Source organism: Lottia gigantea (assembly GCF_000327385.1).
Source record: "Lottia gigantea unplaced genomic scaffold LOTGIsca_120, whole genome shotgun sequence".
In the NCBI taxonomy this organism is placed as follows: Eukaryota; Metazoa; Mollusca; class Gastropoda; family Lottiidae; genus Lottia; species Lottia gigantea.
This window is the reverse complement of record NW_008707226.1, coordinates 298,984-315,252: the sequence shown is the minus strand read 5'-3', so window position 1 is coordinate 315,252 and position 16,269 is coordinate 298,984. Positions and strand designations below refer to the sequence as shown.

The window sequence follows — 16,269 nt, the reverse complement described above, 5'->3', positions numbered from 1 at the left end:
CTGGAGGCCAGAAATTCACCATGTGTGGATGTCATCAAAACCATCGGTGACTTCGTGAATGACGCAATTTTATAAGATAGACTTTTCGAACATGTGTCTATACGCTGTTAATTTAGCTAAATTCCAAAACAGGAAAATGAGCTCTCGTTTTAGCTAATATCTCACTCATTTTCCTGTGGTGAAAGAAGCAGTGAGAATGTTGCTCTGCTGACAGCCTCTCAAAGCATCTGCAAGGGCTTTATCTTTATTTGATTATGCATGGAAAAATATATATGGCAAAATAGAATCTAAATGGCACATGTCTGATCTGGACTTTGACAAGATACTACTTGATACCCACATTGTTGGCTTGATGATATCCAAAAAGTTATCTTTAATATTAATAGTACTTATTGTACACCTACCGTTTTTTCAATATTTTCCAAAAAGTTTGAACAATAATCTTTTAGATCATTAGCTATTATTTCACTTGCTAAATGTAAGTATGATTTAACATTATCTTGATCTATATAGACTGTTATAGCTTCTTCACAACTATAAAAATAAACAGAGTTACTGTGTTACCAAGTTACTACATGAGAGGTTATAATAAATGTAATACTATGATTTAGTCTACTGGGGCCATTATTCAAGTGAAAAAATACATGTTTATTCATGAAAATAGTATAATACTAAAAATATGAATATACAAACCATTTTGTTAAAGCATTAAGTTTAAATTTAGTAGATATCTTGAGTAATTCTGTGAGAGAATTTAAATCTTCTTTTTCTAACTGTATTATGTTTGTATATACCCATTTCATTAATGTATAACCAACTTCATACTTTAAATCTAAAATTAAACACAGTTCATACTTTAAAATTAAACACTTCATACTTTATAAATTAAACACAGTTCATATTTTAAAATTAAACACAGTTCATTCTTTAAATTTAAACACAGTTCATACTTTATAAATTAAACACAGTTCATACTTTAAATTTAAAATTAAACACAAATAAATCATGCTTTAAATCTAAAATTGAACACACAAAAAACCTACTTTAAATCTTACAATACTTACAAGATAAATCATACTTTTAATCTAACAATACTTACAAGATAAATCATATTTTTAATCTAACAATACTTACAAGATAAATCATACTTTAAATATTACAATACTTACAGCATAAATCATACTGTTAATCTAACAATACTTACAAGATAAATCATATTTTCAATCTAACAATACTTACAAGATAAATCATACTTTAAATATTACAATACTTACAAGATAAATCATACTTTAAATATTACAATACTTACAAGATAAATCATACTTTAAATATTACAATACTTACAAGATAAATCATACTTGAAATATTACAATAGTTACAAGATAAATCATACTTTAAAATTACAATACTTACAAGATAAATCATACTTTAAATATTACAATACTTACAAGATGAACCTTTCTTTAAGCCTTACAATACTTACAAGATAAATCATACTTTAAATCTAACAATACTTACACAAGATAAATCATACTTTAAATCTAACAATACTTACAAGATAAATCAAGATGTTCTTCTGTAAATAAATCTTCTACACCCCAATCTTGACTTCTAGAAGCTAAAATAACTTTATGTGCTGATATAAGATGACCATCTTCTAACCAAATATCAATATCACTGGAAAATAATTGTTTATTCTGTAACCATTTTGTTTACAGGACATTTCTCTTGATAAGAGGGAAAACCATTACCGATAATTTCTTAGCTGTGGTACAACTAGTTTAATTCAAAGTCGTTGCTATAATTCTTGAAGTTGTGATTCCATGAACTACACGATGCTGATCGATATGATGTATTGAGATACTAAACTAAAAATAGTTTTAATATTATAACAAGAGAATTCTCAAAAAAAAAACTCTGATTTTTTTATCCAATAGAATGATGGAAACGAAAGAATCATGGTTCATCGATTCATTGCTGAATTGTTGCAGCCCTAGCCAGCCCTGTCACCAGGAATGAATTGTTGCTGGGCTGAGAAAATTTGAAGACTCATTTCTGACAATTTTGAGGTGCCAAAAAAGTATCAAATCTATATCTTTTTTTATATTGTACAAAGACACTGTAAATGAGTCAATCTCTTTTGAACTTCAGAAGGTTTTGCTGGGGATTAATTATCACTTGCTGGGGCCCCAGCCCCACAGACCCCACCCTAACAATGGGGCTGGCCCTAGTAAAGATCATTACTGATATGTTAGCTCAACATTCATCATGTGCCACTAAACTGCATTCACATTATCACTATGTACACAATTTCATTCAGGAAATTAGCACATACTTTCTTCAGCTTCACTCGCAGTCTCAAGTTTCTCCAAAATATCCCCCAGTTATTGACTATATTCATGCCACAAATCATCAATTTAACAGTGATAAAACATTGCAGTAAAGAGCTTTGCCCCACAATACACAAGGATTGAAATGTATTTCATTTATAACAGATTGATTTAGCTCAGACATTCAGAGAGTTACCAAATGGAAAACATTTGCATTTACATTACCTGTATCGAGTCTCATTGAAAATACTGGCTACAAATTGTCCTAAATTGTATAAATAGACATCTTGATCAGATAGTTTTGAGTTCTCTTCAAAATTTATATCAAATACATTCAGCTCATTGTCCATATTTTCTGCAAATTTTCTTTTCTTCATTGCTCTTGTTCTTGTACCAGATTCTATTGAAATAAAGAATGTGAGATAGGTTGGCATACCTATTCAGCGTCGAATCAAATTAACAAGGCCCTAAGAAGGGTTTTCAACCATATATTAGGCCTACCCCTCTTCAGAGTCCTTGATAAATTGCATTACCCACTGTAATACCCCCTCCCCCTATAAATACTTGTTATTTCTGGATTTTCTCTTAAGTTTTCCTTGTAACCCCGTGTCCCCTGTGAAAGTTCTATGATGAAAGACATGGAACATAAAAATCATGTAGAATGAAACACAATTAATTACCCAAATTTTCGTCCGCCATTTTGACCATAACAAATCACGTGATATCTTATATTAGACATCTAAGCGTCCCTGGTTCAAAGATGTTTTGCTTCCTTACAACCTTATGAATTATGCCTTTCTTATCTCAGGGATTGTAGCCTACTATATAATCCACTGAACTATAAATACAACGATTAAATCCTTAACAAGTTGGTCCATAAAAAATTGAGACAAAATCGAACATTATTTATTTCAGACCACAAACATAATATTAGAAATTACTCCCCTTTGACAACTAGGGAAGAAGGGGGCGAAACCTTGTAATATTGGTTGGAATGGAAAATCTGAGTTATTTAGGTAACTAGGGCTATTTGACTTTCATCTGAAATTTTGCTTTGAAATACTTGTCATTGATTAGAATCTCAGTAGGCCTTATTTGATTTTCCATGATTAGCACGATAGATCTACACTTGTTTATATACATGTTTAGAATTGTGGCAGTGTCTATTTACCACGTACGTTGCGTATTTTCGTAGACGCCTATAGACAATAACTAAGGTTATCTTCCATGAAGATTTGCTTCATAAATAAGATCTATTACAACAAATAGACACAAGTTAAACATTATGTACGTCAGTACATGCCCTCAATGTGTTTCTTAACATGTCAAGTTCTCAATAAGATAGTCTTAGATTCTATGATAGGCCCTATAAATGAAATGAAATGAATGGAGTTTTACGTCCTAAATAGGCCCTATAGCCTACCCACATGTATGTAAACAATTTTAGTCAATCCTCTATTCTAAACAGGCCCGTAACTAAAGGGTGGGGGGTGGTTTGGTGGCCCCCTTGGAAATATATTCTTCCTCCGCCCCCCCCCCTGCACAAATTCTTGATTGAAGCTAACAGCCTCCCTACCTCCTTTTCGTGTTTCATTTTAGATTTAAAGTATGGGTATGGATTGGTTTTAATTTTAGAATTAAATATTTATCCCTGTATTTCATGTGTAGGACTTGTTGATACCTCAAAATTGAAAGTGTTATCGGTAGAGTCTGAGAATGAAAGAAATGGTTCGGAAATTCCAGCTAATGGTGCCAATGTATATTATGTTACTTTGGCACCAGACCCAAAACAGTCGGATCACGATGTCTATTTGCAGAATTTAGGAAAATTTGTCGCTAGTATTTTTAATGAGTCCCCATTCAGGTAATTTTTGTTTTTGTAATTATTTTTTATATTAATCTCTAAGCTTACAGCAAATTTGGCTTTATGAACAAAATTTTATGGTTTTAGTAACAGTTTTGAATATTGATTGCTTGAATATATAATGTAAATAGTCTTCAGCAGTACTAGAAATGTACGAAAATTTCACACGAATAATTCTGGACACACATGGATTTGAGACTCAAATTTTGACAGTGAGCTGTAAGTACTAGGTCTACTAATTGGCTTAGATAAAAAAAATTGTTTCTGAAACTAAGGTAAGAATAATTGGCACATCTGTCCCTTTAAAACCAAATATCTTTGAGTGTTCTCGTTTCCAGTGATATTGATATTTGGTTAGAAGATGGTCATCAGATATCTGCACATAAAGTTATTTTAGCTTCTAGAAGTCAAGATTGGGGTGTAGAAGATTTATTTACTGAAGAACATCTTTGTTAGTATTGTAAAATTTAAAGCATGATTTATCTTGTAAGTATTGTTAGATTAAAATGTTATTTATCTTGTAAGTATTGTAAGATTTAAAGTATGATTTATCTTGTAAGTATTGTTAGATTAACAGTATGATTTATCTTGTAAGTATTGTTAAATTAACAGTATGATTTATCTTGTAAGTATTGTAAGATTTAAAGCATGGTTTATCTTGTAAGTATTGTTAGATTAAAAGTATTATTTATCTTGTAAGTATTGTAATATTTAAAGTGTGATTTATCTTGTAAGTATTGTTAGATTAACAGTATGATTTATCTTGTAAGTATTGTAAGATTTAAAGTATGATTTATCTTGTAAGTATTGTTAGATTAAAAGTATGATTTATCTTGTAAGTATTGTTTGATTAACAGTATGATTTATCTTGTAAGTATTGTAAGATTTAAAGTATGATTTATTTTGTTAGTATTGTTAGATTAAAAGTATGATTTATCTTGTAAGTATTGTTTGATAAACAGTATGATTTATCTTGTAAGTATTGTAAGATTTAAAGTATGATTTATCTTGTAAGTATTGTTAGATTTAAAGTATGATTTATCTTGTAAGTATTGTTAGATTAAAAATATGATTTATCTTGTAAGTATTCTAAGATTTAAAGTATGATTTATCTTCTAAGTATTGTAATATTTAAAGTATGATTTATCTTCTAAGTATTCTAAGATTTTTGTAAGATTTAAAGTATGATTTATCTTGTAATTATTGTTAGATTAAAAATATGATTTATCTTGTAAGTATTCTAAGATTTAAAGTATGATTTATCTTGTAAGTATTGTAATATTTAAAGTATGATTTATTGAATTATCTTGTAAGTATTGTGAAATTTAACGTATGATTTATCTGTGTTTAATTTTAGATTTAACGTATGATTTATTTGTGTTTAATTTTAGATTTAAAGTATGAATTGTGTTTAATTTAAGATTTAAGTATGAATTGTGTTTAATTTTAGATTTAAAATATGAACTGTGTTTAATTTTAAAATATGAACTGTGTTTAATTTTAAAATATGAACTGTGTTTAATTTTAAAGTATGAATTGTGTTTAATTTTAGATTTAAAGAATGATTTATTTCTGTTTAATTTTAAATTTAAAGAATGAACTGTGTTTAATTTTAAAGTATGAATTGTGTTTAATTTTAAAATATGAACTGTGTTTAATTTATAAAGTATGAAGTGTTTAATTTTAAAGTATGAACTGTGTTTAATTTTAGATTTAAAGTATGAAGTTGGTTATACATTAATGAAATGGGTATATACAAACATAATACAGTTAGAAAAAGAAGATTTAAATTCTCTCACAGAATTACTCAAGATATCTACTAAATTTAAACTTAATGCTTTAACAAAATGGTTTGTATATTCATATTTTTAGTATTATACTATTTTCATGAATAAACATGTATTTTTTCACTTGAATAATGGCCCCAGTATACTAAATCATAGTATTACATTTATTATAACCTCTCATGTAGTAACATGGTAACACAGTAACTCTGTTTATTTTTATAGTTGTGAAGAAGCTATAACAGTCTATATAGATCAAGATAATGTTAAATCATACTTACATTTAGCAAGTGAATTGTTGGCAATTAATCTAAATGATTACTGCACAAACTTTCTGGAAAATAGAGCAATACAAGTGAGTGCAAATACATTTGCCTCTATTCCAGCCTCTGATAGATATTTTGACAGTTGTCAGCTGCAGTAGAGTCAGAAAAAATAAATCCTGTTTTATGGGGATCTTTTGGTCTAAAGGGTTAACAATCAGACTACAATGTTTACAAATGGCATTTTGCCTATAATATTTTTATGAATTTAAGTCTTAAATTTCTTTGGTTAATGAAAATGCCAATTATTTTTATTTAAATTATTATTTTTAAATATTATTTTACTAGGGGAAATTTTCAATGCAAATTATGGTTTTCTAAATGGTTTTTTTAAAATGTAAATGAATATTTTCTATATGGTTTTTTTAAAATGTAAATGAATATTTTCTATATGGTTTTTTTAAAATGTAAATGAATATTTTTGAAATGACAGAAAAATTTCTTTTCTTGAAGCTTTGAAGAAGGTTTTCTCATGGCCTGTCATTATCTGCGAGAATCACATTTATTTTGTTATTTATTTATTAATTTTGGTGTTCGTGAATTTTATCTTACTCTCTGACTACAATGATTTCTGAATCGAAATTTGGCAATCATTTTCGAACGAATTAAAATATCAATTACACATTACTACTGAGTCTTAGATTGTCTTTGGGTTGATAACCACTGGAAAAGTTAATATAAGTAAATATGATTTTACAGAATATAGAATTTTCAGTCCGAAAAGTAGGTCATTTTCACGTGAATGTTAAAGGAGGGAAGTGTGTCTATTTCAAATGTAAAATCACTGGACCTTATATTTCTATAGACCTAAATACATTTTAAGAAAAAAAAATTTTTTTTGAGTGATATTTCATTTCTTTAATATGTGTTTTTTTTTTTTTTTTTTTTGATTAGATCGCAAAAGACTCCAAAGGTTGTAATATTAGTTATACAAGTTTGGTAAAGATGGAAGATATTAAAGCGCATAATGATGATGATAATGATGATATCAATGACGTTAATGATGATATCAATGACACTAATGATGAAACCAATCATTTAAATACAGATCACAATTACATTTCACAAACCCCAAGTTTCGTTCCTACTGTAAATCCTACATCAAACAAATATATCAAAGACAACCTGGCGTGTTTTTACTGCTGTGCTAAAGTCAAGACGTATGAGGAGCTTCAAGAACATGCCAAGAGACATAAATCTCTGGAAAACCCTTACGAGTGCACAATTTGTGGTGCCAAGAACATCTCGTCAAGAAGGCGTCTAAGAAATCATTTGCACGCTCACAACCCCAAAACCAAAGGCAAAGAAAAAACATGCAATGTTTGTGACATAGTGTTTAGCAGTGCTCTTAATTTGAAAATCCACAAGAAAAAAACCCATCCAGGTCCTACTCCTTACAAGTGTAAATTCTGCGCCAAACAATATCATAAACGTTGGCATTTAGATGTTCACGTGAGATCACATACAGGGGAGAGGCCATATACATGTGAAATTTGCGGAAAAACCTTTAAAGATATGGGTACCTTAGGCATGCATGCCAAGTCACACAGCGCTCAAAGACCCTTTAAATGTGAAAAATGTGGAGCATCATTTATAAGTGTTGGACCTTTAAACAAACACAAGAAAAGTTGTGTACATGGTTTAAAATATGTCCCAAATAAAGAGTGCCACATTTGCAATGTGGTGTTCGATAATGTTTCAGATTTGAAATCACACAAGAAGACACAGCATGCAGACCCAGTGTCTTATAATTGTGAATACTGCGGTAAAGCATTTAAAAGGCAATCTTATCTGAAGGATCATCTGAGAACACATACTGGTGAGAGAGCATTTACATGCGAATTCTGTGGCAAATCCTTTATAAACAGAAATACTTTCAGGATGCATGTGAAAGCGCATGATCCTCAAAGACCTTTTGTGTGTGGCACCTGTGGAGTGGCGTTTATAAGTGTAGGCCAATTAAACAGACATGCTAAAAACCATGATGCAAACATTCGTAAGAAAGTGATGTGCAACATATGTGGGCGTTGGTTGAGAAGTAACAACCATCTGAAAACTCACGAAATGACTCACACAGGAGAGAAACCCCATAAGTGTAGCCATTGTAGTAGAGCGTTCACAGATAAAAGTTGCTTAAATCGACACATAAAGATCCATACCGGAGAGAAACCTCATAAATGTGATATTTGTAAAAAATCTTTTATTCAAAAGAGTCAACTCAGAAATCATAATCTTACCCACAACAAAATTTTGGATCCCGCCAAAACTTCAATAATAAATGAAGATATTGTACATAACTTCAATACAGACCTATTAGATATAGAACATAACCTCCAGCTAGAAGAATCAAAAGTAGAACATAACCTCAATCCAGAGGATTTGAATGTAGAAGATAACCTCAATCCAGAGGATTTGAATATAGAACATAACCTCAATCCAGAGGATTTGAATGTAGAACATAACCTCGATCCAGAGGATTCAGATATAGAACATAAACTCAATCCAGAGGAATTGAATGTAGAACATAACGTCCATCTTTTGGACTCAAATATAGAACATAACTTCAATTCAGAACATAACCTCCAGCTAGAAGAATCAAAAATAGAACATAAATTCAATCCAGAGGAATTGAATACAGAACATAACCTCCATCCGGAGAGATCAAATTTAGAACATAACTTCAATCCAGAACATAACCTCCAGCTAGAAGAATCAAAAATAGAACATAAATTCAATCCAGAGGAATTGAATATGGAACATAACCTCCATCCAGAGTGATCAAATATAGAACATAACTTCAATTCAGAACATAACCTCCAGCTAGAAGAATCAAAAATAGAACATAAATTCAATCCAGAGGAATTGAATACAGAACATAACCTCCATCCAGAGAGATCAAATTTAGAACATAACTTCAATCCAGAACATAACCTCCAGCTAGAAGAATCAAAAATAGAACATAAATTCAATCCAGAGGAATTGAATATGGAACATAACCTCCATCCAGAGTGATCAAATATAGAACATAACTTCAATCCAGAACATAACCTCCAGCTAGAAGAATCAAAAATAGAACATAACCTCAATCCAGAGGGATCAAATTTAGAACATAACTTCAATCCAGAACATAACCTCCAGCTAGAAGAATCAAAAATAGAACATAAATTCAATCCAGAGGAATTGAATATGGAACATAACCTCCATCCAAAACATAACCTCCAGCTAGAAGAATCAATTGTATGAAGTGATTATGTTAGGTTAAATCAGTTGTATGTAGTGATTATGTTTGGTTGAATCAGTTGTATCAAGTGATTATGTTAGGTTGAATCAGTTGTATAAAGTAATTATGTCAGGTTGAATCAGTTGTATCAAGTGATTGTGTTAGGTTGAATCAGTTGTATAAAGTAATTATGTCAGGTTGAATCAGTTGTATCAATTGATTATGTTAGGTTGAATCAGTTGTATAAAGTAATTATGTCAGGTTGAATCAGTTGTATCAAGTGATTATGTTAGGTTGAATCAGTTGTATAAAGTAATTATGTCAGGTTGAATCAGTTGTATCAAGTGATTATGCTAGGTTGAATCAGTTGTATCGATTGATTATGCTAGCTTGAATCAGTTGTTTGAAGTGATTGTTAGGTTGAAGCAGTTATATCAAGTGATTATGTTAGGTTGAATCAGTTGTATCAAGTGATTATGCTAGGTTGAATCAGTTGTATCAAGTGATTATGTTAGGTTAAATCAGTTGTGTCAAGTGATTATGCTAGTTTGAATTAGTTGTGTTAAGTGATTATGCTAGGTTGAATCAGTTGTGTCAAGTGATTATGCTAGGTTGAATCAGTTGTATGAAGTGATTATGCTAGGTTGAATCAGTTGTGTCAAGTGATTATGCTAGGTTGAATCAGTTGTATGAAGTGATTATGTTGGTTGAATCAGTTGTATCAAGTGATTATGTTAGGTTAAATCAGTTGTATGTAGTGATTATGTTAGGTTGAATCAATTGTATGAAGTGATTATGCTAGGTTGAATCAGTTGTATCAAGTGAATATGTTAGGTTAAATCAGTTGTATCAAGTGATTATGCTAGTTTGAATCAGTTGTGTCAAGTGATTATGCTAGGTTGAATCAGTTGTTTGAAGTGATTATGCTAGGTTGAATCAGTTGTGTCAAGTGATTATGCTAGGTTGAATCAGTAGTGTCAAGTGATTATGCTAGGTTGAATCAGTTGTATGAAGTGATTATGTTGGTTGAATCAGCTGTATGAAGTGATTATGTTAGGTTGAATCAGTTGTATGTAGTGATTATGCTAGGTTGAATCAGTTGTATCAAGTGATTATGCTAGGTTGAATCAGTTGTATCAAGTAATTATGTTAGGGTGAATCAGTTATATCAAGTGATTATTTTGGTTGAATCAGTTGTATCAAGTGATATGAAAATGAGGTTGTTTTGATAACTTCTTAAATTGTAATGATGATTGTGTTAATGATTATGATGATGATGATTTGTGAATTTGTTATTTTCTTTATTTATATTAAATTGTTCTTAATATAGATCTACATTTGTCTGTGGAATGGCACAGCATCTCTGAATCTTCCCAGTTCCTCAGGCATGATATCTTCCTGTGTTTTTTGTATATATAGGATGCCGAATCATTAATGGGTCCATTGGGGTGTGGGACTAGGGTGTGACCAGCTGGTGTAGGACAAGTATTTGTTTTGAATTGAGATCCCTACTGAAATTTGACAAGTAGAGCTTATTTTCATGTCTACACTTCAAGACAGGTTTGGACATAGTGTTTAAGACAACTAACCTATTTTCAGCTTGCGTCCCTACTGAAATTCGACAAGTATAACTTATTTTCATGCCTATATCTAAAGACCTATTTTCAACCTGTGTCCCCAGTGAAGTATTATTTATATATTATTATATATATATCTCATAAAACTTAATTTTGAAAACAAAAGTCAACAATTTATAACATTCAAAACAACTACAAAGCTTGGCAATAGAAAATATTACTTGGCAAAGCTTAATGGGCAAAATGTAATTAAAGGTATTGTAAAGAGTTGTTTTTTTTTTATGTGTATCGGGGACACTGATAGGATCAATTTGCACCATTCCAATTTATTCCACTTAAACCAAGTATTTTATGATGTCACTCATAATTATGCTTTATCACATATGGACTTCTCGATTAGTGATGTAAAAAAACACTTAGTTTTAGTGGAATTTCAGGAACCACAGACATCGGAATGAAAATTGGAATGGTGTATAGTGATGATATCTGTGTCCCCAATACACATACAAATTTATGAAAACCTCTTTAATATGAATGAACTTGATACTATGCTCTTGCAGTTTTATCGTGAATTTGAATGTTCTTAATGAATCTACAAGTACTTAAGAGTGTCTAAGAATTAAACTCCAACGCTGTTGATCAGAATGGGAAAAATCCTTTGGATCAGCATCAAGAACTTGTGTCATTTAAATAACAATTACAAGACAGGTAGTCCAATATCACATGAGGCAGGTTCACAGATTGAATCAAAGGCAAAACAGACTGATTAGTTTTCCTCTGTAGAGTATCTCTTATCACATCTCGACACAGCCTCTTCAATTTCGAAGGCTGACTTAGTACGTTGGTTACCATAGCAACCAAATATTTGTTACCCGAGGTAAACTTTGGCAAGATATTTCTAATCATGTTCATATCCAGAATATCAATTATGATGCTTAACAACTGTTGGTTTATTCTCAAAGACGTCAAAGCATTTTCTAATTCATACTCGGTAATTCTGGCGCCATGAACCAAAAGCAAGGAACTGGTTGCCATCTTGCCCATATTGATGGCATAATAAAGAGCGTTTAAATCACGTCTGTCTAAAATGCTGAGTATTGCACCGTTATTAATCAACATTGTTGGTATTTCCACTGAAAAATTCCGCACAGCATAGTGCAAGATAGGTTCTTGATCAAACATGCATACGTTCACATCTAAGTTTTCCTGCAGAAGTCTCTTTAGCACATCATGTGGATAAGAAAATTCGAAACAATATGCCAAAGGCACAGATCCGTTTTCATCTTTGTGATTAACATCGGCATTATATTGGAGTAGCAGATTCAATATATCTAATTGTCCTTCTTCACAAGCTAGAGCTACTGGTTGGACATCACGAAAGTCTCCCACATTGACGTCTGCTCCAGCCTGTAACAGTGCCTCCACAGCTTGCTTGCGATGATACTGTGTGGCTACATGTAATGGTGAAAATCCTCGACAATGCCATCCACTGTCCGATCTTTTCTTATTTACATCACAACCTAAAATAAAAAAAATAATACAATGTGATCCATAAAGAGCCATTGTTGTCTCAATTTCTAATTTGACATCTTCAAAGAGTTTTTTTGGTTATGCAATCATATTTTACAAGGATAACAACTGCAGTTCTCAAGGATCCTATCTACAAGCTGGTCCTTGGCCTTGATCTTCCCTGGATTATCCTTGACCACTTACAGTTTGGTCTGAGATAATGACTATGTCACCAAACCTTCACATGCTAACTTAGTTCAGAACCCACAACCACAATCTGCCGCTAGCAAGATTTCAACAATCTAACTGATTGCACTACAGTCTGTCCTAAAATTGAAGTTTGGCTACCTACTGCATCAATACACTTATACATGCTAACTTAGTTTAGAACCCACAACCACAATCTGCCGCTAGCAAGATTTCAACAATCTAACTGATTGCACTACAGTCTGTCCTAAAATTGAAGTTTGGCTACCTACTGCATCAATACACTTACACATGCTAACTTAATTTAGAACCCACAACCACAATCTGCCGCCAGCAAGATTTCAACAATCTAACTGATTGCACTACAGTCTGTCCTAAAATTGAAGTTTGGCTACCTACTGCATCAATACACTTACACATGCTAACTTAATTTAGAACCCACAACCAAAATCTGCTGCCAGCAAGATTTGAACAATCTAACTGATGGCACTACAGCCTGTCCTAAAATTGAAGTTTGGCTACCTACTGCATCAATACACTTACACATGCTAACTTAGTTTAGAACCCACAACCACAATCTGCCGGCAGCAAGATTTCAACAATCTAACTGATGGCACAAAAGCCTGTCCTAAAATTGAAGTTTGGCTACTACCTACCACAAGATATCAATAGTCTAACTATTTCATGATGATTGTGTTTACAAGCTTCATAGAATGGACTTATACCATCTTCATCTAGTAAATTAACATTACAGTTACCAGCTAATAATATATCTACCATTCCTTTATTACCATTATAACAAGCATGATGCAACGCTACTTTTCTACAATATAGATAATAACTGGCATTGATATCAGTCACTTATTACTGGTGCTTGTATGATATATCAGTGAATCGATGTATTGCGATATGACATGCCATGATACATGTATCGTATCGTGATGTGTATCGATACTTGGCAATACATTTTATTCCATAAAAAAGTGTGGATTTTTATAAGTTTTTTGATATAACAATTTTTTTTACTGAAATTGTTAGAAACTTTTTATAAGGCAGTGGACGTTAACCACTTCTATCAACTATATTACCAAATATCACAGTAATAAAGTTATGAATTAATATATATAGAAACTATTTATAAGACAGTGGACGTTAACCACTTCTATCAACTATATTACCAAATATCACAGTAATAAAGTTATGAATTAATATATATAGAAACTTTAAAGATAAAAAGTTAATTTTATCCCATTACCCCATATCCGCTATATGTATCGTATCGTGACTCTTGTATCCCGATATGTATCGTATCTCCTGTATCCCGATATGTATCGTATTGTGACTCTTGTATCCCGATATGTATCGTATCGTGACTCTTGTATCCCTATATGTATCGTATCATGACTCATGTATCCAGACATTATCGTATCGTGACTCTTGTATCACGATATGCATCGTATCGTGACTCTTGTATCACAATATACATCGTATCATGACTCTTGTATCACGATATGCATCGTATCGTGACTCTTGTATCCCGATAGGTATCGTATCATGGCATGGTTGACAATACTCAGCACTACTTATTACTGATATATAGAACATTGTATAGATGTTTTCCAAACTTTGTCCAAGACATTGATAGCATCGAATACCACTATTTCAATTTTCAGTCAGACATTAACATTAAAGTGATTGTATCTGATACTCCGATAGCGCTAATTTCGCCATTCAAATTTTCAATCAGGCCTCTATCATTCCTGTAATTCCATTAAAACTAAATACTTGATGACATCACTAATCACAAAGTTCCTAATATGATACAAGCTTATTTTTCAATTAGTGATGTCATCAAAACCACACTTTGGAATATTCATAAGCTGGAAAAAAAGTGTTCTCATCTCTACTTTTGTTTATATGACCTTCACCCCTTCTTCATTCCTGATTGGTCATATATTATTAGCACCAATCTCATTTCCACGCCCACAAACTAATAGTATCAGACTTAGTTTTAATACGGGTTAATAAGACCATGTCAAAATCTGTATTCGGGTGATAATAATCTTACCCATGATTATTTGGTATATCAGTATTGGCACCATGTTGAGCTAATATTCGAACTATTTCAGTATTATTCATCTCAGCAGCTTTATTTATTGGTGTACAACTGGCATCCCTGAATAAATAACAATAACAACAATCCCATAATCTTAGGTGGGATACTTCTGTTTTAAAAAAATTGGGATGATTATAGAAAGTCATTAATAATGTCAATACAAGGTGTAAAAATACCTCTTTACCAACCACTGGATCTTTTATGACACTGGTTCCCAACCCGGTGTGCGGGAATAGGGTGTCAGGGTGTGGCCAACTGGTGTAGAAGAATTTATTTTGATTTGAGAGAGCACCTCACATCATGATCTGGCTCTGATTGGCTGTCGTACAATGAAATCACTGTAAACTGTGATACAAAAAGGTGGCTATTGCAGTCAAGGTATAAGATGAAGTTTGTCCAAAATAGAGGCAGTAATTAAATTCTTTCTCACCTAGCCATGAATCGGTCTTTACAGCTACAATCAATATCTACATTAATATCAGGTGATGTTAATAAGTACTCCACGATATCAGTTCGCTCTGCTTCCACAGCCAACCACAGTGGGGTACAGGTATTATGATCTACAGAGTTCACATCAGCACCTGCTACCACTAGCATCTCTACTGCCTTCATATCTCCATTCTTACAGGCACAATGTAGAGGTGTCTCTAGAAAAGATAGTTCAAATATATCATCTGTGTTGGGTACATATATGTATATGTATGTATGTTACATTTTTTCATTATGGTTAAGTTAGGGGGTAGGGCTCGTTAAAGCGCATATCACGATACCTATCATTAACGGTAATATATCACGATATGCGTTTATATCGTGATATTTCTTAAGTCTGGTATTTGAATTAAAATGTTAATTTTTTCCATCCAAAAAAAAATTTAAATGTAAAAAAAACCAAGTCTTTAATGGCATGCAAAATCATCTGTTCAAAATATGAAGTTACTTATTAGAATCGTGTAGATGATCATATTTGGAAAAAATTTGACTGTATATCATGATAACTACCATATATCACAATATGGTGATATTTCTGTATTTTTTAATCAGGCAATATTACTAATCATATAAATTCCTATACTAATGATATTGATATCAATATATCACCCAGTTCTAATAGGATGTAATACTTATTCATGAACATCATTTACTTAATATCACTTTTCAAAAAGATTCTGATTTTCAAATTTTTCATAATAACAATTAGTTCAAACTCTGATTCTAGACTATTATATAAGCTTACATATTTCCAAATATTGTAGTTTTCACTCCAAACAAGTTAATAAGCAAACCTGTAAAGAAGCCATCTTGAACGTTGACTTTTTTGTTTCGTAGAATAAACTCTAGT

General features: G+C 31.6%; 2 protein-coding genes across 2 annotated transcripts; one reads left to right on the top strand and one right to left on the bottom strand.

Annotated features, from left to right (window-relative positions):
- Positions 1-7,246: 7,246 nt before the first annotated feature.
- Positions 7,247-8,551, top strand: LOTGIDRAFT_137986 (hypothetical protein; the record flags this gene model as incomplete). Its single annotated transcript, XM_009048353.1, has 1 exon — positions 7,247-8,551. A coding segment is annotated over one exon (1,305 nt), but the record flags the coding sequence as incomplete, so codon positions are not given.
- Positions 8,552-12,391: 3,840 nt separating this feature from the next.
- On the bottom strand, positions 12,392-15,575 carry LOTGIDRAFT_101234 (hypothetical protein; the record flags this gene model as incomplete). The annotated part of the gene is made up of 2 exons (XM_009048352.1): positions 12,392-12,529; positions 15,435-15,575. Coding segments are annotated over 2 exons (279 nt in total), but the record flags the coding sequence as incomplete, so codon positions are not given.
- Between the last annotated feature and the right edge of the window lie 694 nt (positions 15,576-16,269).